At 34.6% G+C, this 27,516-nt stretch overlaps 1 protein-coding gene across 1 annotated transcript in view; it reads left to right on the top strand.

Moving 5' to 3' along the window:
• The window catches only part of LOC112128328 (lachesin-like), a 58,960-nt gene that overhangs the window by 7,287 nt on the left and 24,157 nt on the right, over positions 1-27,516 (top strand). Inside the window, exon 3 of the mRNA XM_024230339.1 lies at positions 20,819-21,004. Coding sequence (XP_024086107.1) covers positions 20,819-21,004 — 186 coding nt within the window. The remainder of the gene's footprint in view (positions 1-20,818; positions 21,005-27,516) is intronic.

The following is a 27,516-nucleotide window of genomic DNA, read 5'->3' as shown; positions in this document are numbered from 1 at the left end:
CACAATAGTTACTTGTTATAAAATGCACTTTCATATTCGATTTGGTGTTATATGACGATAACATTATCATTTAAATTCTCACGAAGGTGGAGCAATTGCGTTTTTTCTAACTGGTCTTATCCCTAATTTTTATTAAAATGGGATAACGTTCGACAAACTTTATGAAATAACTTGTAATTTTCTCATTTTCGGCGTTCTGGACAAGAAAAATCGATAAATTGTGTGGTCGATTCGATCTCAACAGACAGACAAGTGTCATTCTTTGGCTTTGGTGACTTCCTGAAGAAACCGAGAACATAAAAGTTCATTTATCCTATTGCTTAATGAGAGTGTGAATGGGTTTGGATCTAGGCATTGCATGCGTTGGGTGATGAATTTGCCTACGGACTGAAGGATAAGATCGGAGACTGGCCCGGGGCTGCCAGCACCCGAGATCAATTCTCATTGCCTGCCGGTAATTTATTTTAAATTACAAACGCTATAATTACCTGCTGCAATCATAATATTGACATATTGTTTGTAACGAGTTACCAGAAACATTTCTGCGCTTGACTGAGTTGCCTCCGCCACAGGGACCAACATTCGGAGTCCGATCCTTCACAAGCTAGCAAGGAACACACTTACCCGATGTAACGCTATGCGACTCTATCCGACGCTTCCTGATGCTACTCGACGCCTTGTCACGTTCACGATCCTAAACTCCCTCCCAGATCGTTAGATCAGCTTTTGTCCGTACCCTGCAGGTAAACATAACTGCATGGTGGGGGGGGGTCGTGACGGGTCCAAAGAGTTTCGTCGCATGTGGAATAAGGTGTCCTATACAAACTAAAACGTTTCCTTCTTTGTACCTAATCCTTCGGTCCTATCTAACAGAACGATTTTAAGCGGCGAAAACACTAATTACGGGGGGATGCAACGCTACGCGACCCTACCCGATGCTACCCGACGCCTTGTCACGTTTTGGTAGGGTGTGCATCTATGCGACGTCAAGCGCACGCCACGTACAGCGTGTGTCACAAATCAGTATCACAATCGCAACGCCTCTTTTGTTCTTAATGCATTATTTTGAGCAAAACCTTGTAATAAATTGTTAGTTAAATTTTATGAGCACAACCATGTAGTAAATTGTTAGGTAAATTTAATTGTTTTAACTAAAGTTATTTCGGTGTTTTGATAGATTTTCTGCCTACCCATCATAATTAAATAATTTTTATAAAAACTCCAGAATTTTATATAAAATATGAGTGTCCTGTTCTGAAGCTACCCGACGAAAATCTGGACAGTGGAGATCACGTAGCGTAGCGTGGCATCGGGCAGATGTGCACGGGGTTAATACAATATTAGGGAAAATTGGACTTGGATTTGCGTCGCGTAGCGTTGGATCGTATAAGTGTGTTCTCCGCGTTAAATCCAAAGTCCATTTTTCAATAAGATTTTATTACCCTCGTGCACATCTGCCCGATGCCACGCAACCCTGCTACGCGATCTCCACTGTCCAGATTTTCGTCGAGTAGCATCGAGTACAAGTCGAAGTAAAATGAACTCATATTTTTATTCAAATATATGTATTATTGTAGTTATATTAATCACAATCTCTTATTTTAATGTAAACCAAATTAAACTAGATCAAAAATTTATTCATATTTATTTTTAAAAAAATAATTGTATTGGTTTGGTAGAAAATTGACCACAGGAATACCATTTTTCAATATAATGAATTTAACTAACAATTTATTACGATGTTGATTGGGATTCGGGTTGTGGTCTTCAAACATACAATGTTATTATATCAACGCCCAAGCTTTCGACAAGTTTTATTGCCTTCTTCAGGGGATAGATACAAAGTCATAACTTAAACACATTACATTTCACGATATGTATAGATACAAACTATATATATAATAAATAAATAAAAACCTCTTCTTAATAGCCTCTTACATATATATGCATTTTTTTAAAACAGTAACAATTACTTAACAATCAGTATTCTTTAAGTACATAAATATCACAGGCGTTTTTTCTAAAACTTCTTTTTACATCTGAAATGTGTTATGTGTTTAAGTTATGACTTTGAATCTGTAAGTAACAACAAACTGACAAAATAATTTATCACTATTTAAATGATTATGTCCCTGTGTCTCTGTAGATCCCCTGAAGAAGGCAATAAAACTTGTCGAAAGCTTGGGCGTTGATATAATAACATTGTTTGTTTGAAGACCACAACCCAAATCCCAATCAACATCGTATTAAAGGCTGGTTGATCGCATAACAAGTAACAATTTATTACACGGTTTTCCTCATAAAATTTAACTAACAATTTATGTCTTGGTTTTGCTCATAAAATTTCCTCATTTTCATCTAGTAGAATCAGAACAGGTCGCTAATATTTTTTGTATTTTATTTCAAACTACAATATATGTAATTTTGTCGTTATATTAATTTCAACATTCTTATTTTGATGTGAACTAAATTAAACGAGATAAAAAATTCATGAGTTTTTATAAAAATTGTTTAATTATGATGGGTAGGCAGAAAAGTTATCAAAATACCGGAATAACATTATTTAAAAAATTAAATTTACCTAACAATTTATTACTCGGTTTTCTTCATAAAATTTAACTAACAATTTATGTCTTGGTTTTGCTCATAAAATTTCATCATTTTCGTCTAGTAGCATCAGAACAGGACACTCATATTTTTTGTATTTTATTTCAAACTATTGATATGTAATTTTGTCGTTATATTAATTACAACCTTCTTATTTTGATGTGAACAAAATTAAACGAGATAAAAAAATTCATGAGTTTTTATAAAAATTATTTAATTATGATGGGTAGGCAGAAAATCTATCAAAACACCGAAATAACTTTAGTTAAAACAATTAAATTTACCTAACAATTTATTACATGGTTGTGCTCATAAAATTTAACTAACAATTTATTACAAGGTTTTGCTCAAAATAATGCATTAAGAACAAAAGAGGCGTTGCGATTGTGATACTGATTTGTGACACACGCTGTGGACTGTACGTGGCGTGCGCTTGACGTCGCATAGATGCACACCCTACCAAAACGTGACAAGGCGTCGGGTAGCGTTGCATCCCCCCGTAAATGTGTTCCCCGATTAAAATCGTTCTGTTAGATAGAACCGAAGGATTAGGTGCAAAGAAAGAAACGTTTTGGTTTGTATTGGGCACCTTATTCCACACGGGACGAAACTCTTTGGACCCGTCACAAATCCCCCCATGCAGTTGAGTTTACCTGCTGGGTTGTGGAATGTTGCGGACAAAAGCTGAAGTAATGATCTGGGAGGGAGTTTAGTGTAGGGGCCAAGCGTTTTAGAAGGATCTGGTAATAAATGATCATTTTGTAAAAGAAGCATACTTGTATTGTATTGGCAAATGGGTGGTTCCCACAAAAGCCAATACAGTTGTCTATATTTAAGACCCAGTTCTTCCGTTTTTAATGTGTTCTCTCCATTTCGGTGGTGTGTGTCCGTTTATATTGATTTTACGTTATAATGAAGCCAGTAAGACAATAAGACAATTAAACCACATTAAAATTTAAGCAAAATTGACAATCAATATTATATATTAACTGAACTATCTGAATTTTTCCGTTTACCAAGTAATATTCTTTCATATTTTGCGTTACAAACCAGCTAAACCAGGAAAAACGCATATAATGTCAAATTGCAAAAAAAACAAAGTTAAACGATTCTGTTTGCGAATTCATAATTGAATTCGAACCTAATGTAATTAACGGAAAATTAAAAAAAGATCTCGTTTTCATAAAGTAAGCATAAATGAAATAGAAACAGCTAAAAGTTTAATACTAAAGCTTGATTGAAATTGTTTACTTATTTGCATTATTAACACAGAACAAAATGCCTCATTACATGGAAAATACAATTCAAATCATATAATTAGACTTTGCGTTTCATGTTTATTGATCATAACCATAACAAAAAATCTGTGTTTGTGTGTCTCTGTACTCGCGCGCGCAGGAATATTTCAAATTAAAAAATTAGAAGATAAAACAAGTATAAATGAGATCAATAATAATAACTTCCGCAATTTCGGCACAATGAACGTTTCGAACTGTGGCATCAGACAGAAAAAATATCATCAAATAAAGTTGCACTTTTCGGTTCGTTTTCTGATTAAAATGAACAAATAAATTACAATTTCTCGAGGAATCGTGATTTATTGTTAGAGAGAAACCGAATTCTGACAGACGCACACATTGTTTTACTAACTTTTGATGATTAATAATTAATCACGGTTTATGAACCTCAGCGGTGAACATTATTTACTCTGTTTTCATACCGACAAGATATGCGACGTTTTCCACAATGAAAGGCAGGTCTCCATTTCCCAAATGGAGCCAAAACCGTGCGCTAGTGTAAATTATTCACTTCCGTTTTTTTTTCTTTCACAAAGAGACGTGAATAAAACGCTCACACACATAGCGAGTTATTAATAAGAACAGTGGCAGTTAACAGCAGCGTTTAGGGGCCATAAAAGTGCTCGACCCCACCTCGTAGAAGGAATAATAAAGAGGGGTATTATAATTCGCGACGTGTTCCTTTTCCTACATTTTCACCCCCTACCACTATTTTTTCTTCTTCCACCGGTTTTCTTTCCCAATGCTGATTTTGTAAAGAAAATAAGAGAACGGAAAAGAAAGATACGTGCAGTCACTCTTATCTGTTTATTATACGTTAACGACAATAAAGAATAATCGCGTCAGTTTTTTTTTCTGAATGGTAATAAAAACTGGCGAAAAAGGGCTCCGTCAAACAAAGCACAGTAATGCGATTTTCCTTCAATTCAACATTTGTTTATACCTGTGTACAAACCCTTTTGGCCCTCCGCGCTCGGAACGTGATTCGACCGGGTGGCCTAGTTGCTCCAAAACTTTCTTAATTTACATTGTCAAACAAAAATTTATTTTCAACTTTCTCACTCTCAAATGTAACACGTCCATAATGTAGCACGCCTAGAATGGTTATTTTAGTAACAAACATCATTTATAATTTTATAAACAACAGAATAGTTGTAGTAATACTACCGAAATGCGCGACCTCTCCAGTATGAATGTATTTATTAGCGTGAATATTCAGAAATCGTGAGATGCGGTCTGGTGTGGTGTAGGTTTCAGAAAAGCATTGTCCTTATCGTGCCAACGTTTCAATCTTTGTTGAGATCATCTTCAGGGCCTGGGATTTACATTGTTTAAATTTAACAAAAACATGTAGAATGTGGAAAAAGTGAATTTATACAATGCAAAAAAATATTTTTTTATATTCAATCAAAGTATTTCTACTCACTCAAAGTGTTTACGCAGAAAACAAACACTGAGTGAGTAGAAATATTTTGATTGAATATAAAAAAATATTTTTTTGCATTGTATAAATTCACTTTTTCCACATGCTACATGTTTTTGTTAAATGTAAACAATGTTTGTAAATCCCAGGCCCTGAAGATGATCTCAATAAAGATCGAAACGTTGGCACGACAAAGAAAATATTTTTCTGAAACCTACATCTCACCAGACCGCACCTCACGATTTCTGAATAATCATCGACTAACCGTCACTAATCACCACACATTAGCATGAATATATTGTGTAAATGGAGGTGGATGTCGAGTAATATCGAGTACTACTCAGGCCCTTTAAAAAAAAATCTATGTTAACGAAAATAGACTAATGGATGAAATTTTGTACCTACTCTATGAATGTATTTATTAGCACGAATTGAAGGAAGTCGGTAGGATTATGATAATCTTACCGACTGTTTATTTAGTTGTAGTGGTATGACTTCTGTCGTGCATTAATACTCTGAGGCCTGCTAACGATAGAGTAGTAATTTTCTTAGCCTGAGTGGGTATTGTGAGTGAGTCAGTAAATATTGGAATATTTTTACAAACCACGTATGGGATGGTAAGAACGAGCATCAAAACACTCCTCAATTTGGTCGGTAGGAAAGAAAATTAAAAGAAGAGATATATAATCGCATCTCAGTAGAACTTCATTGATTACGATATTGCCACTGCGCAAGGTTAGAAGAGATATATAATAAAAAATGAAACAAGGAAAAATGCTTGAAGCTTATATACGTGAAGTGTCGGCAATGATCCTAGTAGTTAGTCGGCAGAGCCTCGCATGCTGGGGAAAGACTTGATACAACAAGGTATCGGCCGGTTCCCTGAAGGCTCCGTTTGAAGCGGCCCATAGACGATTTTGGGTCGTGCAATTTAATTGATCGTGTGTAGACGATATTGAAAGTTTGTGCAATACATTGCATGATTGACGAAAAGTTGACAATATATTGTACAACTTGGAAAATATTGCACCGTCTGTTGGCATTATTGCGCAATATCAGTCAGTTTGTGAAGTACAACAAGTAGTAACAAAATATTGCACAAACTTCAATATCGCCTTCAAACTATTCAAGTTCATTGCACAAACAAAATTTTGTACAATATTATTGAACATTAAGGAACAACCGACAAACTATTGGGCAATCTATATCGCACAATAATATTGACCGTCTATGGGCCGCTTGAGACATTATTTTTCATCACCCCAATGCCATTCATCCTCTGTCACGGTTCACATTACATCTTGGATTAGTGTCGCCTTTTAACCTGCCTCGATGCACCGACAGCAAGAGCTGTTTCCCAAGAGGAAATCCGTGTAAGTCCGTGTTGCCTTATGTCCCCCACAATTTACCTAAACCCCCCAAAAAATTAATTGAAACATGAAAACGACATTCATATAAATATTATGTGACATTTTTAATTACTCGTTTTTCTTTAGGCAAAAAATGAAATCGATTTAGTTTGACAGTAAGCCCCGATCGAAATCAATTAATCAAAAACAAAAAGGACATTTATATTTCACGTCCATTGTACTAGTTTATGTTACAAAGGATATAAATTTCAAAAAACTGTGATCAATATAATAATTTATACAAAACTGAAATGAGAGCCGAACTGACATTCACTTTATTCTGTACAAGTTTTCAGACATTTGTAAATCAATTGTTTTTTGTAGAGATATTCTATAGCCATATTTAAACTTGCCGTATGTCAATATATAAATTAAGTATATTTTCAATTCACTGACCAAGTCAATTATTCAAATACTTATTAAGTTCCATCTAATTTAGGATACATACAATAAAGTCGACAGTTGCGTGAAAATTATTTGCTTAGATAATGATAGGCAAAGAATTCTGCCCACTTGTAATATAACTTGATTTGTATATATTTTTATATATTAATCAAAGTTTCACGTTTTTTTTAATATTTTATAATTGAGTCTTTGTCTAAAAAAGTAACAAAGGAATGTAAAGTGCTAAGGAAAATGAAAAATAAGTAATAAATAAAAAATATAAAAAATTTTTAAAAAAGACGGATAGATAAAATTTGTTTTAATTTTGTTTTAAAATTTTAATTTACTTTTCAACATCGCGTATTTCCTCATCTCGCCTTAATTACATCTCGAAGACGCCTCGAGATACTTTCAACTATCTGGAAATGCCTCTTTGCTGAACGTTAGCCCAGTCTTCATGAAGAGTCCTTTCAAGATCGTGCAGTTTATCAGGAAGTGATGGACATGCTCTTATTCGTCTTTTAGGTTATCCTATAAATATTCGCGGGGGTTCAAGTCTGGAGAACAGGCTGTCCAGGCTAAGATCCTGGTGTTATGCTTCTGAAGGTACGTTTTGTACTATGCGAACAACATGTGGACGGGCATTATCGTGTATTAGAGTAGGATTGTCACTGATTTCATCAAGGATAGAAAAAGCATGATGTTTCAAAATTTCATCCAAATAGCGAGTGGCCTCGATGAACAACAACCAACTCTGTGCGACTCTCCATTGAAATTCCCGCCCACACCATCACTGAGCTATGTTGGAAAGCTTGGCACAGGGAAAAATTACAGACTTCGTACCTTTCATTTCGCCTTCTCCACACTCATTCACCCATCTGGATACCGTAGAGCAAATCTACACTCATCTGTAAAAAGTACAGCAGACCAATCGTCCAAAGACCAATGGCTGTGTTCTCGAGCAAATGCGAGCCGCGCAAATCTGTGCGTGTGGGTCCTCTTACGGGGCGAAATGCCGTCAGTCCATACTGATTTAATCTTCTTCGAGCAGTGCGTTCTGAAATTTGGACACCTCGAACTTCCTGGAGCTGATGAATTGCTTGAACAATAGTAAGGTGCCGGTTTCGCAAAATTCTCACAGTCAAAAAACGGTCATCCTGGGGTTCTGTTACCCTAGGGCGTCCAGAACCGGGCCTTCTATGGTAGGCCCCAGTTTCTCGAACGGCGCCCCGCAGTGTTTCATAGGGAACTCCAATGGCAATAGCCGCATACATGATGGAACGTCCATCATCAATAAATGCCACACCATGCACAACATCATCAGCTAAATTTTTTTTAAGTTTTTACGTTTAAAAATTGAAATTAAGAAAACAAAGATGAAAACAGTTTATCGCTTCAGAATTCAACTTAGACTGAATAAATATTTTAACTTCCGTAAAAATTAAACATTGAAAAATTCTTTCCCCTTGTTTTGGATTATGGATTAATTGTGTTCAGGTCGAATTGATATTCACAATTTAAAACATAGCATAAACAAATATTTATTAGTAAAAACAAGAGACAGATTAAGTTAACTAAATGAAAAAAAAATCAGTTGGGTGGAATGTTATGCCTGTATATTTAAGCTTATATTATTATTATTATAGAATACAATAACAATTAATTAAGGTTTTTAGTTGAGATAAAAAAGGAGGGAAAATTCAAAAGGTGGGGTAGATGGGTAGTTGGTGTCCGAATGGATCTAAGACACGATAGCTCAATAGAGCTATCGTGTCTTCAGGCGTATCAAGCCGAAGATCGTGGGTTCGAATCCCGTTCGTGCCATTGACTTTTTTTATCTCAACTAAAAACCTTAATTAATTGTAATATATTAATTGGTCAAGCGGAACACGAAATTAGTGAATATAATACAATAACATTTATTTTACATGATTATTTAAAATAATTTATTTTTACGCTATTACATATTATATGTACTCATATTATTTATTGCTCATACCGTTAAATTTCGAAAATTTAACGCAATTATAGAGTATGGATTGCATCATTATGCATAGTGATATTTTATATAATGGCTCTTGCTAAATGATGAGATTCACGATTTTGCGCCACTCACAGTAACCGTGAAAAATTATAAGGCAATAATCGGATAACAAAATATATCTCTAATTTACTTATTCCCATTTTCCGCTTTGAAGGATCATACTTGTCATATTTACACTTGACACAACTCATTAAGGGATGAGATATAAACTTTCCTTAATTGCCTTATTAAATAACTTGTTTAACATTTCATTAGGAAGATGAATAAATGTTCATTAAAAATTATTATTATTAAGAAATGCAGAATGTAGGAAAGGAAAGATATTATTATATATTATTGTCTAAGGGCTTTCAAGAAAATAAGGACACTTTTTAAACGATTATTTAACTATTTCCTTAGATTTTTTAAATCCAGATACAAGTAAATACGAAAATTTATAACTTTACTTCAATATTTATCTTAATGTAAATTGAAAAAATAGAAAAAGTAAAATTAGAAAAACATTAGTAAAAGTATAATATTTAAAAAATAACATTTTAAGATAAGTCTACATTACAGTTTAAGCACTTACTTAATATTAGTGTTGGTGGTGTTTTATTATTTTTTTTAAACGAGGGCATTTCAACCACGAGGTTATATGAATCCTTTGAGTGCCGGTGCTTTAAAAGAAATATAAATAAATAAAAGCCTGTCGGGTTCCCGAGAATATAAAACAAAATTTACCTATAAATTATTCAAAAATCGTGAGATGCGGTCTGGTGTGATGTAGGTTTCAGAAAAACATTTTCTTTATCGTGCCAACGTTTCGATCTTTATTGAGATCATCTTCAGGGCTCAAAGTGTTTGTTTTTTGTGCAATTGTGCCATTCTTGCGTGTCGTGTTGAGAGGACACTTTGAGCCCTAAAGATGATCTCAATAAAGATCCAAACGTTGGCACGATAAAGAAAATGTTTTTCTGAAACCTACATCACACCAGACCGCATTTCACGATTTTTGAATAATTTTCGACTAGCGGTCACTAATCGCCACACATTTTATCTATAAAGGCAAATTTGGCGCTGGACATAGGACATTTTGTCTATGACTTTTAGACAACTACTGATTGAAAATTTCTTCAATTTGACAAAAGATAATTTTCGTTCAAAAAGGGCATTGCGTGCGAATTTAAAAAAATTAAAAGATATAGGTAAAGAAAAGTATCGTTTGGTTAGACCAAAATGTGGTTGGTACAATTTTTCCTGACAAGGTTAATGATCAAGATAGAAGGACCAATAATCTGCCCTTGATTCTGCATCTCTTAGAATTACAATTAAATCACGGACGACTGGCCGCTAAACAAAAGCCAACTTGGAAAAGTTTAATGCAATTTTTATAATAGAGTCAAGCTACTTAAGGGATAGTTTACGACTTCTGAGCCGCCATAAAGCTTGGCTATATATATTGGGATATTTTCAAAACCTAGCGCCCCTTTTCCGCTAACCTTAGCCAAATAAAGTGGCCCTACCTGCAGATACAAAAGCTTAGCTCATGATACATTTATTACCGCCTAAAAAAATCTTGTCACGATGATCCAATAAAGCCATTTATAAATATCCTTTATCCTCGCTTTTGAACAGGTCAGGTTTAATTTATGGTCCGGTAGATATTTTTTTTTTAATTAGCCTGTCAATCGGACATGGCCAGGTGGTAAGGACAGGAGGTAATGGATTTATATTATTTTGAAAATGAAAATCTTTCGGCCTTTTAAGAAATAATGCGTTGGTTAGTAGCATATACTGTTCGAAAAAATTGTTAATTTACTAATTTGCCGCGGATTGCTGTTTTCAGGACTTCAGGGCAATAAGAGTTTTATTTGTATATAGTATGTGTTTATGTGTTGTTTTTTATGTGTTGGTGACAATAATCCTCCATTCCGAGGAGTATTGGGTACTTTGTGGTGATAGTGTGTTGCCTGGCGAGTAAAAGTAATTTATTAGCGTGAATGGAGGGTTTCAACCCTCCCCGAGGAATATTGAGCACATCGGGGGAGTGAATGTGACTAGACTAGTTATAGGAGGTGAAATGATGTCGGCGTCGTCTGAATATTTAGTACCAGTTACAAGCATATTTTTACCGCCTTCAATATTCTTCTTTCATGAGACCAATGAAAATAGAATTATTTTAGTAAAATGGAAGGTTATTAGTCTTCTCAATGAACACGTCGGTCCTCGACCAAACTATACTGAGATTTTCCAAAAGGAAACAAGAACCGAGAAAAGAAATACCAAACAACACACGTAAATTACAAAATATAATGTGGCCTTATGAAATCAGATAAAACAAGCTATATTTACAATAAATGCCGTGTAAGAAACAAACCAAAAAAATGTCTTTGTTAACAAAAATAAAAAATAACTTTCTGGAAAAACAACACAATTTCAACTTAGATAAATCAATTCAATACAAATACTATTTGCAAATACAAATAATTGAACAAGGAGCGGGTACATTCCCAAAAGGAACAAGGATCCAGGAATTAGCAAAAATAAGGAATAGGCTCACCGTTTTTTATTCCAGCGTCTCCAGCCACACAATGCGTTGGGAAAATTTAATTTCGTTGATCATAAAGCTATATTTTAATCTGCGAAATTGGTTTACACTTTTTACCAGTTTATTTTTTAAAAATTAACTATTTGCTATTAGATTTATAATTTTCATATTTCTTTAGTGCGCAATTTGAATATAACCAATAAAATTATTTTTTTAAATGAAATTTAACATTTCTTTTCTAATTTGGAAACGCTGTTGTTCTTGTAATCCACACCCTTGTAAAGCTTGGTTAGTCAATCGTATATCATCCAATATTGTTGAGAATGTGAGCTTTAAATAACAAATCACAGGCTTGAAATGGCGCTGAACGGTGACGACATAGCTCCAATTAGAATAATCCGTAGGTTTGTCCCGAGGAGTTTTTTCCTTTTTTTTTCAATTTCCGCAGGTGGTAATGTAATCACAATGGAATTTCGTGATCGACTGATAATGTGTTTCTGCGAACTTGAAATAAGTCGATTTCTGCCTTTCTCGCATACATAAATGGTACATTTTCTAATACGCGTTCACAATTTTAAAGTAATTTATATTTTTAATTGCACCACGTACAAAAATATTATATCATATCACTTAAAAATAATACAAAATTTTATATAAATAAATATTCAGAGATCGCGAGATGCGGTCTGGTGTGATGTAGGTTTCAGAAAAACATTTTCTTTATCGTGCCAACGTTTCGAGGAAGTCGGTATAGAAAAGACATTTTTGTATAAGGCGTCCTTCCCCACCCCTTCAAAATCCAACGTATATAAACATAAAACAGCAATATCTCATTGGCACTCTCAACACGACACGCAAGAATGGCACCATTACACAGAAGACAAACACTTTGAGTGAGTAGAAATACTTTGATTGAATATAAAAAAATAATTGGTCAAGAGGACCACGAAATTAGTGAATATATATANTCACCACAAACATAGATGTCTGGTCACATTCACTCCCCCAGAGTACTCGATATTCCTCGGGGCGGGGTTTAATCACCCCTTCCTTTCATGCTAATAAATTACATTCATTCCAATAAATTAACATAAAGTCAAACACAGACGCAACACAAACACATAAAACTATATACATTTAAAAATCCCTATAGCCCTGAGCTACCGGAACAGCGATGTGTGCCCGCTGCTGTGCCCCAAGACTACGCACAGGTCCGATGATATGCCAAAATATTGTCTATATACATCAAGCCTTCTGCACTTGAAGAGGTGCTCGACCGTTATTCTATCCTTACATAACGTTATTAGTGAATATAAAAAAATATATTTTGCATTGTATAAATTCACTTTTTTCCACATTCTACATGTATTTGTTAAATGTAAACAATGTTTGTAAATCCAGGCCCTGAAGATGATCTTAATAAAGATCGAAACGTTGGCACGATAAAGAAAATGTTTTTCTGAAACGTACATCACACCAGACAGCATCTCACGAATAATTATCGATTAACGGTCACTAATCACCACACATTTATATAAATAAACTTAATTTACAGATGCTAAACAGTCATTTATCTTTTAAAACACATCTTAAAGTTTAAACTTATAATAAAATGTAAAATACTAATATACTTTTTATACTTATGTTTTTTAAAAGTACACTGATGATGGGTGTAATTTCCTGAGACGTCCCAAATAAATGTTTAAATAAATAATAAATTTACTTAAAAACAACCACATGGAACGGGTTTTTAAACAAAAACCTAAAAGAAAAGGATTCATAAAATACTGTAAATGGAACATGAAAAAAAAGTTAAAAAACACACAATAACATAAATAGACACAATAAAACGCAAACAATATAGACAGCACAAAGTCTACAACAACATTAACCTATTATCGTTTCTTTCGATCAATCGTTAGGATTGATTTTAAAATGTTACCAGCTCCAGATAATCTACACTATCTATAAGTTCACTAATTTCGTGGTCCGCTTGACCAATTAATACTTTACATTTAATTAAGGTTTTTAGTTGAGATGAAAAAAAGTTAATGGCACGAGAGGGATTCGAACCCACGACCTTCGGCTAGATACGCCGCTGCTCTACCACCTGTGCTATCGTGACCTCGATCCACTCGGACATCAAGTTCCTATCTCAACCCCACCTTATCCCGCTCGTGCCATTAACTTTTTTTCATCTCAACTAAAAACCTTAATTAATTGTAAACTATCTATAAGTTAATTAGATTTCGTGGTCCGATTGACTAAATGACTTCTTTCAATTAATTAAACTTTATGTAAGGTATGGGTTGAGATAAAAAATCAGTGTCACGAGCGGAATCCAAACCCACGACCTTCGGCTGGATACGCCGCTGCTCTACCTCTTGAGCTATCGTGTCTTGCCTTCGATCCACTCGGGCACTAACCTCCCATCTCAACCCCACCTTTTGAATTTTCCCTCCTTTTTGGCATTTTTCAAATATTGTGTATCTCAACTAAAAACTTGAATTAATTGAATGATATTAATTGTGGACACACGTTTGTACTATGCGAGCGACTTGTGGACGGCATTATCGTGTATTAGCATAGGATTGTTGCTGATTACAACGAGGATAGGCAAAGCGTGATGTTCCAAAATTTCATCCACATAGTGAGAGGCCGTCAAAGACCCTCCACGAACAACAACCAATTTAGTTGATTCTTGCCCACAACATCACTGAACTACGTTGAAAAGTTCGGCTCTCGAAAAATTTACAAACTTCCTACCTTTCATTTCGCCTTTTGCAAACTCTTTCACGCCCACCTGGAAATCGTAGAGCAAATCTACACTCATCTGTAAAAAGTCTCTTAGTCCAATCGTTCAAAGACCAATGGCTGTATTCTCGAGCAAATGCGAGCCGTGCATCTCTGTATGTTTAGTTAATTCTGGTCCTCTTACACGGCGAAAAGCCATCAGTCCATACTGATTTAATCTCCTTTGGGGAGTGCGTTCAGAAATTTGGACACCTCCAACTTCCTGGAGCCGATGAATTGTTTGAACCACAGTGAGGTGCCGATTTCGCAAAATTCTCAAAGTCAAAAACGGTCATCCTGTGGATTTGTTACCCTAGGGCGTCCAAAACCGAGCGTTCTATGGTATTATCTATGGTACAATAGAATTTTCTTTTCTCGAGAAAATGAAAAAAAAAATTGTGTGGAATTTTTTGCCTGTCCGTGTATGTTTGACGGGAAAGCAACATACACGCCTAACTCAAACAGTTGGCAATGTCCATATCAAAAATCTCGTACAAATATCACAAATCGGTGCGGCTTTTTCATTTCTATGATCTATAAACTTTAAAAAATTGTAAAATATATCTACAAGTAATTAAGGTATTGGCTGAGATAAAAAAAGTCAGTGCCACGACCTTCGGCTGAATACGCCGCTACTCTACCACCTGTGCTATCGTGACTTCGATCCACTCGGACACAAACTTCCCAATCTCAACCCACCTTTCGAATTTAACCATGAAAAAGGACAAAAAGGAGGGAAAATTCGAAAAGTTGGGTTGAGATGGGATGGTGGTGTCTGAGTGAATCGAAGTGAATGAATCAGAATGAATTATGTTAAAAAATTAACAAATTATGTGATAGTTTATTGGTTTATGAAAAGCCACTAGTATTATAAATGGTTACTTAGGTAAAGAGGAATTTATATCTTGTACTATATGTTTACCGAAGGCGAGAAACTGAGAATTTAATAATTTTCACCCCGAACAGAGTGACCCAGTTAAAAGTTTAATTGCGTTTCAAAACTTTTTCCAGGGATTATATTTGTCTTAATTAATGTTCTGGGTCTAGCATTAGAAGCCATGTTTACTTTTCAATTAAACAGACAACCTAAATTTTGCGCATATTTTATAAGAAGACAATCGAATCTAGATAAGGGTTTTTTTTTGTTTATTATCTCTTTTATATTTATGCATTACGAGTCCCCGGTCAATTTTGCAAGACGCGAGGGTACAAAGGGCCTCTTTCAACGTGTACATCTACACTTGATACGATTTAGTCTCTTTCTCCACAAAGCCTTAATCAACACGTTCCACCCCCGGCGAACGGGCAAAGTATTAAATTAAACTTTAACAAGCCGCCCCTTTGCCGCCCCCATCCCGGACTGGAGCTTCTTTGAGGATTTTTCTAGTTTAATGCATAAATCTGGAGCCGGGTCCAGGGGAAAGTGTATTAGAGAGCACATCGTTATTATGTTATGACCCGACCCCAAAATAAAGCAACCCTTCTTTTATAACCTTAATTTAATAACCCCTTACGTAATTGTTTGCAGGACCGCCGTACGATTCTAATTTTATTATTTACTATACGGTAAATAATGAAATATTCAACACTCTCCGTGTGTTTTTCTCCGAATACCGTGCAACGACGTCGTTTAAATATTAAACGGCCGATTTCCAAAATTTTTCAATCACCAGTTAAATACAAACGAATCGTTGAAAACCCGGTGTGGCGACAATAAAAAAAATCACCATTGGATTTCAAGCGACTTTATGCCACACCCCCTCCACACGGCCGGGCTTAACTGATGCTAAACTGGAAAGAATATTTGATGTCGTGCCCATGTATTACTGAAAATATTGCGGGCTCAGGAAAACCTCTGTGTTTACCGGGCTGTTTTATTGACTTTATTACTCGCCCGCCACGAGACGCTGTGATAAACGTGTATTGCAATAAAAAAGCGATTATTACTTGTATTTTCACCTGACTTTACAACGTTTAGTGCGGACGTTTCATGACTTAGACGATTGAAAACAAAAAAGTCAAATGTGAAACCAATTCCGTCAAATATTTTAACGTCTAGTAATTTGCAATAGTCATTATAAACAATAATATCCAATAAATAAACAATTTAAAAATATCAATCGTCTTTAGTTGATCAGACCGAAAAGCCGGTTATATTTAAAATTATATTAGCATTAAATATTATTGACGTTTTATTTTAAACTTAATTCCGCTGGTTTAACGCGAGAATTGGATCTGAACTTTCTGATATCATAATCCTTTACACAGTCTACACTGCTGGTATAGCTATACGCCCTAACATCTCAACCACGACCTTTGCGGACGACATCGCAATCCTCTCCTCACTTCCTAACCCTATCCATGCAGTAAAAGCTACCCAAGACTATCTAGAACTCATTACCGAGTGGTGCACTCGGTGGCGCATCAAGCTAAATTAACAAAAAATCAGGTGAGTGACGGTCTGCCTTAGAAGAGGAATCTGCCCACCAGTGTACATACACAGTAAGCTAACCCCACCATCTAACCAAATCCGCTACCTTGGATACTTGCGCAGCAGATTTACCTGGAACATACACAAAACACAAAAAACACAAGAACTTAACGGAAGATACAGACCACTCAGTCAACTACTTGAACCCAAATCCAAAATGGACCAATACCACAAGCTCAACGTATAAAAGACACTAGTTAGATCTTTGTAGGCTTAAGAATTCGAGCTGTGAAGCTCAGTCAAGCCATCCAACATCCAAAGAATCCTGTCCGTTCAATCGAAAGTCCTCCGCCGCATCTTTAACGTTCCCTTCCCTTATGTATTCTACTGTGATAAATTATCCATACAATGGGCACTTAAATGGTCTCAACCCCATAAGAAGGTTCTGTGTGTGATGATGGTATGAGCTATGCGCAGCCTAGGTAAGCATGAACTTTTCACTACTAAACCCAGCCTCCGCATCGATCGACCTGAAAAATGTGATCAAAATCTTGGTCGACCAGGGTGGTACTTTTGATCGTTTTAAACTACTATCATTAAAACCAGAAACACACTTACCCGATGCTACGCCATGCGACGCTACCCGATGCTACCCAACGCAAATCCAAACTCCGATTTTCCTTAAGGTTGCATTACCCCCGTGCACATCTACCCGATGCTATGCCACGCTAACCTACCCGACGCTCTGCGATCCCCACTACCCAGATTTTCGTCGAGTCGCATCGAGTACAGTCGAAGACAAAAGAACCCGACACTTCAAACTACATGTATTATTGTCGATATATTAATTACAACATACTTATTTTAATATAAACCAAATTAACTGTGATTAAAAATTAATTACTTTTTATTTAAAAAATTAATTTTAGTGGTTTGGTAGAAAATTAATCAAAACACCGGAATACGATTTTTTGATATAATGAATTTAACTAACAATTTATTGTACTCGCTTCGGCGGTACATATACTAAAATTGGAACAATTTATTACACGGTTTTGCTCATAAAATTTAATTAACAATTTATTTCATAGTTTTCCTCGTAAAATTACATCATTTTGTAATGTCGGTTAGCATCAGAACAGGACACTATTATTTTTTGTAGTTTATTTCAAACTAAGTACATGTAATTTTGTAGTTATATTAATTACAACATGTTATTTTAATGTAAACCAAATTAAACGAGATAAAGAATGCATAATTTTTTATAAACATTGTTTAATTATGACGGTTAAGAGTAACTTTATTTAAAACAATTAAGTTTAACAAACAATTTATTAGATGGTTGTGATCATAAAATTTAACTAACAATTTATTACAAGGTTTTGCTCAAAATAGTGCATTAAGAACAAACGATGCGTTGCGATTGTGACAGTGATTATTGTGATAAACGCTGTGGACTGTACGCGACGTGTACTTGCGTCGGAGAGATGTGCACACCCCACCAAAACGTGGCAAGACGTCGGGTAGCATCGGGTAGCGTCGCATGGCGTAGCATCGGGTAAGTGTGTTTCTGGCTTAAGGCGATCCTCACCCACGTGAGGAAAAGCTATGTCTGTGGCAAATTTTCCCGAAAACGTCTCACATGATTTAAATGAAGCAAGATTCCAGACGTTCATTACACGACATAGACAGCAAACAGAATTAAATTGTAAGCTAAAGAAGAAAGGAATTGTAAACGTTATTTTAAAACTGCTATTTAGTTTTATGCTGCATTATTCTTTCATAAAAACGTTTCACACGGGATGTGGTCCAGATTTTTTTACGCATTGACTTCCAAATGTCACGAACAAAACAGATTAAAATGTTTGGTGGAATTCCTAGATACTTTTGAGTATCAATGTAAACTACTAGGGCCGCAACGTTTCGGCGTTGCCACGCCGCTCATCGCTCTAAGGTGAAGGTCCCGGGTTCGAATCCAGAGGCCCTGCATTCGAACCCGACATACAAATGGCCTTTTTTTAAATACATCGTCACCCCCAGGGTTCATATAACATCGAAGTTGAAATACCCTCGGAAAAAAATTAAACTACTAATGAATAAAATTTATTATGAATTTTTTTTAATAACAAATTGAAAAAATGCCTATGCACTAACAAAGCAATGCATTTTGAGATTAGAAATAATTTTTGCTGTGACAAAATTTAAACGTTAAAAATCCAATGGTTAAAATGTGTTTCTGTAAAACGTTAAATTGTGGACTCATTTTTTAAAAATCGTTAATAGCCCTAATATTGATAGCAAAAGAATAAATTTGACTTACAATTTTAAGTTTTCAATAGGTGATTTCAATATTTTGTCTATTCCCTAAAATATCTCTATCCGGCTCATTGTACGCCATTTTTGGTCAGAAACACCTAAACAATTAGAATGGTATTGATAATATATCAACGCTTACAAATTAAAAACACAATAATTTATTTTAATTTTCACATAATATGTGAGAGTAAAGAATATTACGCCGTTAAATATCTTTCGGAAATGCAATATTGGTCACACTGGTAAAACTTCACGGGAAAGAAGAACCAGGAAATTGTTTGTCTGAACTGTTATTATAAAGAAAAGTTAGAAAAAGCAAAGACCGAGTTATTTGAGGGATAAAAAGGTTCATTCCTATGGCTGCCTAAATTCGAACTTTTACCAAGAAGAAGGCCAGGTGGCGATTTTCCGGCCAACAATCTTCCGGCGATCTAATATTTTATTGGTGATATGATTATGTAAAGAGCTGGTCAAAAGATTAAAAGAAATGATTTATAAAAAAACAAAGATGTTATGTTGAAAAGTTGTTTGTAATTACAAAGGACTCATTGTTTTATTACAATAAAAAAATTGATGGGAAAAGCCACAATTTGTAAATTTTCAGCAAGTAGAAATATTTTGATTGAATATAAAAAAATATATATTTTTGCATTGTATAAATTCACTTTTTTCCACATCCTACATGTATTTGTTAAATTTAAACAATGTTTGTAAATCCCAGGCCCTGAAGATGATCTCAATAAAGATCGAAACGTTGGCACGATAAAGAAATGTTTGTCTAAAGCCTACGTCACACCAGACCGCATCTCACGATTTCCGAATAATCATCGACTAACGGTTACTAATCATCACACAAATTTATTTTATGTTTATGTATTGTTAGTTTATGATTTCTGCCTACTCGACATTTTATACATATTTATTTATATCATATTTTTATTTTATATTATGTATATTTTATTTATATTATATTATATTTTATATACATACATATATTTTATATATACTAACGATCACTAATCACCACATATTTCAGCAAAAAACTGCTCCAGCGGGGATTTATTGGCAGTAATACTATTAACAATAAAAGCAATTGTAAAATTTTTCTCTGTGATTGGCTAGGAGAAAAATTGGTAATTTGGTTGTTACCGATAATTTTGGTTTGTCTAATCCCGCTGGGTTTCCCCGTATTAAATGGTGAGGCTAAGGTAAAACTGGATATAAAAATAAACCAATTAGGAGAATAAAAAATACTAAGGAAAACGGGTCTCAAGGATATAACCTGATGGTGTTAACACAAAACCAACACAGGTGAAATACAGAAATGTATCTGGCAGACCTACCCTGAGAGGGTAGTCAGGAAATCAATAACGAACTTAGTAACAAGAATAATGATTATGTAATTATGTATCTAAAGGATTTAAAGATTTTTCAACAATTTTATTTCAATACATTCCTATTATTTAAACCTTTTGGTAGAGTACTCTCCTATCATAACTACCTGCGTTCATTGTTTTAGTAATGTAAATATTACACACCTATATGTTTGTTGCAAGATTCAGAAAATAATTTGCATGTTTCAGGTGGGTTGGGTGAAGGCGGACACAAAAGCGATACAGGCGATCCACGAACACGTGATAACCCACAATCCACGAGTGTCGGTGTCCCACTCGGACCATTCTACCTGGAACCTCCACATCCGCAACGTGCAAGAGGACGACCGAGGCACGTACATGTGCCAGATCAACACGGACCCGATGAAAAGCGAGGTGAGAAAGACGTCTGTTTAAAAAAAAAAATTCAAATTATTCACCTGAAAACGGTGCACTCCTTTTTGTCATAATCGGATTAGAAGGGGTTGTCGAGGGCAGATTTTGCCTTGTAATAATTCCTAAGCCAGGGGGTGGATTCAACAGGTGCAGGTCGGCATAATTGAGGGCGGAATTCATTCCGCGGTTTAAATCCAAGACGAATGCGGTCACGCCGGTCCAATTTTGAATTTTTTACTATCCCCTTACGGGAACACACAAAAAAAACTCTTCTGTCAGTGGTAAAAACATTTACCATAGCGGTTTAATTGTTTTATGAACTGATAAACTTAGAACAGTAGTTGTACGCTTCCTTAGAGCTTTTCCTAATAGACTTACATCATCCAATTCCCCGTTTTAGCTGTTTACACGTATAAAGCATTAGCTAAGCCTCCATCTTTAAATTACAACCATTACATACAACGACAACTGGTCTAACTCACTATTTCAACAAGATTGTTTTATAAATTTTCATATATTGATAATTAAAGTAGAAACAGATATTTTAAACAAGGGACATAGTAAAGGTTGGGATATTTACATAAAATATAATTGTTGTAAAGAAGTCATTGTTCAAAATTCTCAGAAATGTTAACAATAAAATAATTTTATTATTTATTAATAAAGAAGTTTTATAAAACAAAATATTTAAAAAAATTAACATTAGCATAATAAAGCAAATTTATTACTGAATAGCTCAAATAAAAAATTATATAAAAAGTTATATATGCTTTATATATTCTTTATTTTAAAGTTTCCTTCTTTAACATAAAATTCAACAAGATTAGTAAAAAAATGGGTGTGAATTAAAATAATGATTTGATTTAAAATTAATATTTTGTTAATATAATCAAGAATTGAATGAGTCTTTATATTCGAGTATTTGTATAAAAATCACAATATTTTTCCCCGAATCACACATGTACGCCGTTTATATGTTAGATTGGTATTTAAAAAAAACAGATTTGCTTAAAAATTAAAAACATAATTATTGTTAATGGATAAATTAATATAAAAAACGGCAACAAAACGGCCAAAAAATTTAATATGAGAAGATTGTAGACACGTTATCACCGGCGAGAATTATATTTATTCCCAAGTGGGTGCAATGAAGGGACAAAGTTAAATTAATAAGACGTGGCTATGAAGTGTTGACATCCCTTTTCAACCAAATACTAAATGGAGACTGTCAGCCGAACTGTCAACTGAAAAACTCCGCCTCCCCTTGATTTGTAATAACTGTATCACTGACCTTTATAAAATGCTCAACAGATATTATGAAAAAGGACTTTTTTTTTCTTTTTGTAAAATAGTTGTTCTTTTATCAATTGCAGGCAGTTTATTTCTAACGCTGTCAACAAGTCTTTTCAATGGAAAGCAGGGACGTTGGGAACACATATAAAATTCATTCAATATTTAAAAAAACTTTGTTCGTGTCAGTGATTTAATTTTGTTAATCGTCCACTTTGAGCAAAACATTATTAAACAAACTTACTTTAATTAATATTTGGAATATACAGGTGTCCTTTCTAGATGGCCTGGCTGAATTTCTCATGACCAAAGACACTCTCAAAAAACAAAAAATACGTGTTTTATATTTTATTTTAGTCTATATATTAGTTATATAGACTAATAGTTTAGTCAAGTTTCCAATTTCTACCTTTTTTGGAAAAACATTGTACAGGGTAACTCAAGCCCAGTTCAACTTCCAAATTTCAAATATGACCCTATACATCCTGACATCATTTTGATAATAATAAGATAGGATGATAAGGAATAGATTGATGAGGATAAATAGTTGAAGTCGTGAGGAGCGGTTAAGAATGAGGTAGTTAAGAAAAACACCTTTTTTATTTTTGTACCAATATTTCGACCTTTATTCGGGACATCTTCTTGACGGGGCATCTATCAAGCTGTAGAATCATTTTTTGTGGTTGTTGTAGACGAAGATCATGCAATAGTGTTCAACTTTCTTCAAAATGTTCACTATTTTTCGTGGTCCGCTTGACCAATTTATATCATTCAATTAATTAAAGCTTTTAGTTGAGAAACACGATATTTGAAAAATGGCAAAAAGGAGGAAAAATTCAAAAGGTGGGGTTGAGATGGGAAGTTAGTGCCCGAGCGGATCGAAGTCATGATAGCTCAAGGGTAGAGTAGCGGCGTATCAAGCCGAATTCGTGGACTGACTTTTTTATTTCAACTAAAAACTTTCTTCAAAAAATTGAGAAACTCAGCACCATATAACTTATTTTCATAGAAATAAGGCCCAATTAATTTATTTCCAAAAAGTCCACACCAAACGGTGATACTGTGAACCACCTGATGATGACAAGAGTATGAAATTCTAGGATATTCCCCCACGCTCGAAAATGTTTCATTATGCCAGTAACATAACATACATTAACATATTCAGCTCTTCGTCGAAATTCCGCTGCCGGTTTCTTTTTGCCATAACTTGTCAATTTTTGACCAATTTAAAAACCGAGTGTACCATTTTTTCAGCGTAAAAATCTTTTAAAATTGTGTGTCAGGATGTGTCGTATTTGAAATTTTAAAGTTGAACTGAGGACCTTGTATAATGTTTCTTCAAAAAAGGTATAAATCGACACTATACTAGAAAATATTAAACACATATTTTTTTATAGAGTCATTGATTCAAGAGAAATTCTGCCGAGCCATCTAAAAAGGATACCCTGCAGATGCATTTGAGTGTGATGGATTTAATAAATATTCAGGATCATAATCATCATCCCTTATACTAAACTATTTAAACTATACACAGGGTAGTGTAAATATTGTAAAATGCTTGGCCAGAAAACAAATCTTGAAATATGACTTAAAAATCGCTACAGGGCGTTGGTGCCCGCAACCGTTTAGGCGTTGTCAAGGCGGTCATCACTGTAAGGTAAAGGTCCCGGGTTCGAATCCAGCGGCCCTGCATTCGAACCCGACATACAAATGGGCTTTTTTTCAAAAATACCGGCACCCTGAGGGTTTATATAGCAAAATAATGTAAATATCTCTTCTGTCGCAAACAACGCTACAGGCCAACAGTTCTGCACGACTTAAGAACATTGCGGGTTTAGCCTATCTTGGTGAACTATTTGCATTAAAATTAAATCTACATATATTTTACTAGTGCACTTATACAAATAAACAAAAATATGCATATACACAATAAAGATGGAGCTATGATAATAATAACGATAATAGCTCTGAAAAAATGAGTAGTAGCTATTATAAACCCACCAATCCACTACCGAACCTCCAGCGATTGCACTCAATTTTGAATTTTGTCTTTACTACCATTAAGTCACTTGACAAGTGACATCACCCCATTTGCCTTTCCAGCCACTTTCACCGCTCTCCTCACTGACCTCTCTTGCTCCCACAGCTCGATGCTCCAGCAGCGCACTGCTCTCCTGATTCTAAACTACAGGTCCAGTCCGTTCAAATTTCAATGCACCCCGATCTCATTTCCAGGCTTCACCATTGAACATTACTCATTGAACATTAGCTATTTATAACTTATACCTAGTTGCAATAAATTACAATTCGATGTTTTACAAAAATATGTGTTTATTTCTATTTTATATTTTTTAATAGAAAATTTATTTGCATCATATATTTATGCACTGGCATACCAAATTCGGAAAACCCGCCAGTTCACCAATGGAATTATGGGTAGATAAATTTTGTGAGCGTGAGCAGTGATCTTCATAAAAGAGTTGCTTCATTTCAATGAGTGAGCTGTTTTGATCCGCTTCTTCTCGATAATTCACATTAACGAGTTTGATAACAAAGCATTAATTCAGCTAATTATTACAGAAATAAATTAGCACATAATACAACATATCATTTAAATGGAAGCCTTCACAATTTATTCTTTGGTATGTGAATTTTTCCCTTATTTTCCCAAATTATCCATCAGAAGAAAACATCTAAAGAATAGAAATGAATAAATAATTAAAAATAAATAACAATAAATTCTTGTTAATAAAAAATTTAAATAATCCAAGAAATCAAAAATAAATATTGTAGAATTCCAGATAAATTAAGTTGCTTTGTGTAAATGAAAGGTTGACTTTGGTTAGACCATGTTCCGTCGCTCACAATCGATGGAACTACTATACCATACAGCAATACAGCTAAATATCTGGGAATGACCTTAGATGCCAAGCTGAGATGGAAAGAACACGTGAAGAAAAAAAGGACAGAAATAGGTTTAAGGTATAAACAAGTATTCTGGTTGATAGGACGTGGCCCAACCTTGCTATACAAAATAAAATATTATTATATAAACAAGTCATAAAGCCTAGGAGGACATATGGTATTGAACTATGGGATTGTATCAAACACAGCAATATCAAAATCATACAAACACTCCAAAATAAAATCTTACATAACATGGTCAATGCACCTTGGTACGTAAGGAATAAGGACTTACATAGGGATCTTAAGATCTCTGAAGTCACTGCGGAAATGCGAAGATTTGCCGCCAAACACCAGGCTCGCCTCAGCCAGCACGAAAATGTGGAAGCGACCAAACTCTTACATAACCGAATCATGGGCAGAAGATTAAAAAGAACAACCGCCATATGAACTTGTGTAATTAAAAGTGAATAGGTATAGTGAAATGTAAATCTTATTGTACCAATGGGTTTATAAGAATGTAAACATTTATTTATTCTATAATGTTATTGTAAAATTAATGTTTGGTCTAATAAGACCAGTTTTAGTTAATAAATTTAATTTAAAAGTTTAAAAAAATGTAAATAAAAAGTTGACTTTGGAATTATGAATCTTGTACTGTTTCGTTTTGAGCTAAGGAGTTTTGACAGATCTAAGGATAGAGCGTTTGGAAAGCCTTTGATTATGTTTTTATTAACTTATTTAATTAAATTAGGTTTAAAAAGTAGTCACATTGCAAATTTTGTTTTTCTCCCCTTTATATCTATATTAATTTAATAATTTCATAAATATTGGACATAAAAACTCATTGGACCCTTGTTCTAAAGGAAGAATGAGCAAAAGGCGCCATAAAGAATTGCTTAATTTAATTAAATAAAACAAAAATGTATCGCCATCCTTCCTCTGGCTTCTTTTTTACTTTAGGGTGAAGTTAAAGAAATGCTCTTAGTATTTTTTTGACACATGACAATAACTACTTTTGTGGTTGCGGTATCCCTCAGGTACAGGGAGAAGGTTGATGGAGAAAATAACATTTTCTTTGTAAACGAACAAAATAGGAATTCTTGTAAAATACAAATATGTTATTTTTAACATGAGAACCAACGACAAATAGAGAACAGACGATCTAACCGCTTTGGCCGCCTGGGACTGGCAACACTAAAAAAAAAGATGAATGTGTTTTAGTTTCTCAAAACCCGCACGCACAGAACAAAATATCGAGAACTATCAAACTTTTACAATAAATTATATCATTCTTAACAAGCCAGTGTTGTATTATAAAAATTTAAGATTCTATTTTTTTCTATTTATTTGATATTTACAGCTATAAATATTGTGTTAAGTAAATATGTTCAAATATGCTGAAGTTGCCATTTGAGTATGTTGTAAAGAAGTTGCCCAGTGGCCACATCACTTCATATAGAAACTTCCTCATTTTTACTTAATGGGAAGGTGTCGGTGCCAATTTCGCTTCAATCGTCTTGGTGGTTTTTTGGCTAGGGCTAAACGTACTAGGAACTGTCGCACTAATAGATTATTGTGTATGTTCAGTGTTTGAGAAAATTTTTATACAGCGGGTTTTGTTGAGTTCATGTACAAACGGGCTTGTTGGTAAAAAATGATAAAATATTCATTTCTAAAAATAAAAGTTTAAACAATTGGCCTTTAAGACAAAGGGAACTAAAAGTAGGGGGTGTGGGTTGGAATTGATTCACCAAAAATAAGGGAAGAAAGGGTAAGAATAGGAAGCGAGATGGTCGGTATTATTGAATTGGCTCAACCCAAGTGTAAATCCACCGGCCCTCTCTTATTTTAAACCGTCGATGCAGCGGGTTGAGGGCGGAGGCGGGATCGACAACGGAAATTGGAGGTATCAGCCCCAAAGTCTCTATCATTCTACCACGTAGAAAATAATTTCAAAAGCTAATAAATATCGCACGATTCTATCTTTGGCGGCAGGAGGTTAATCAAAAGGGTTGAAAAAGGAAATGAGCATTTGCAAAAACAGACCCAATTCCTGTTCAGCAAGCCTTGTTAAAACAGCGTCGGCCATACCATTTTACGCATGTATAAACAATATTGTTAACGTTCTGATAATTAATGGGAAGTTAGTGTAGTAGTAATCCGAGTGGATCGAAGTCACGATAGCTCAAGTGGTAGAGCAGCGGAGTATTTAGCCAAAGGTCGTGGGTTCGAATCCCGCTCGTGACTGACTTTTTTATCTCAACCAAACCTTAATTAAAGATTAATTAATTGAAAAGAATTCATTTGGTCAAGCC

The sequence above is a fragment of the Cimex lectularius genome, unplaced genomic scaffold (genome assembly GCF_000648675.2).
Source record: "Cimex lectularius strain Harlan isolate CLEC.00 unplaced genomic scaffold, Clec_2.1 scaffold245, whole genome shotgun sequence".
Taxonomy (NCBI): Eukaryota; Metazoa; Arthropoda; class Insecta; order Hemiptera; family Cimicidae; genus Cimex; species Cimex lectularius.
Note: the sequence above shows the minus strand (reverse complement) of the source record. Positions and strands in the feature narration are given on the sequence as shown.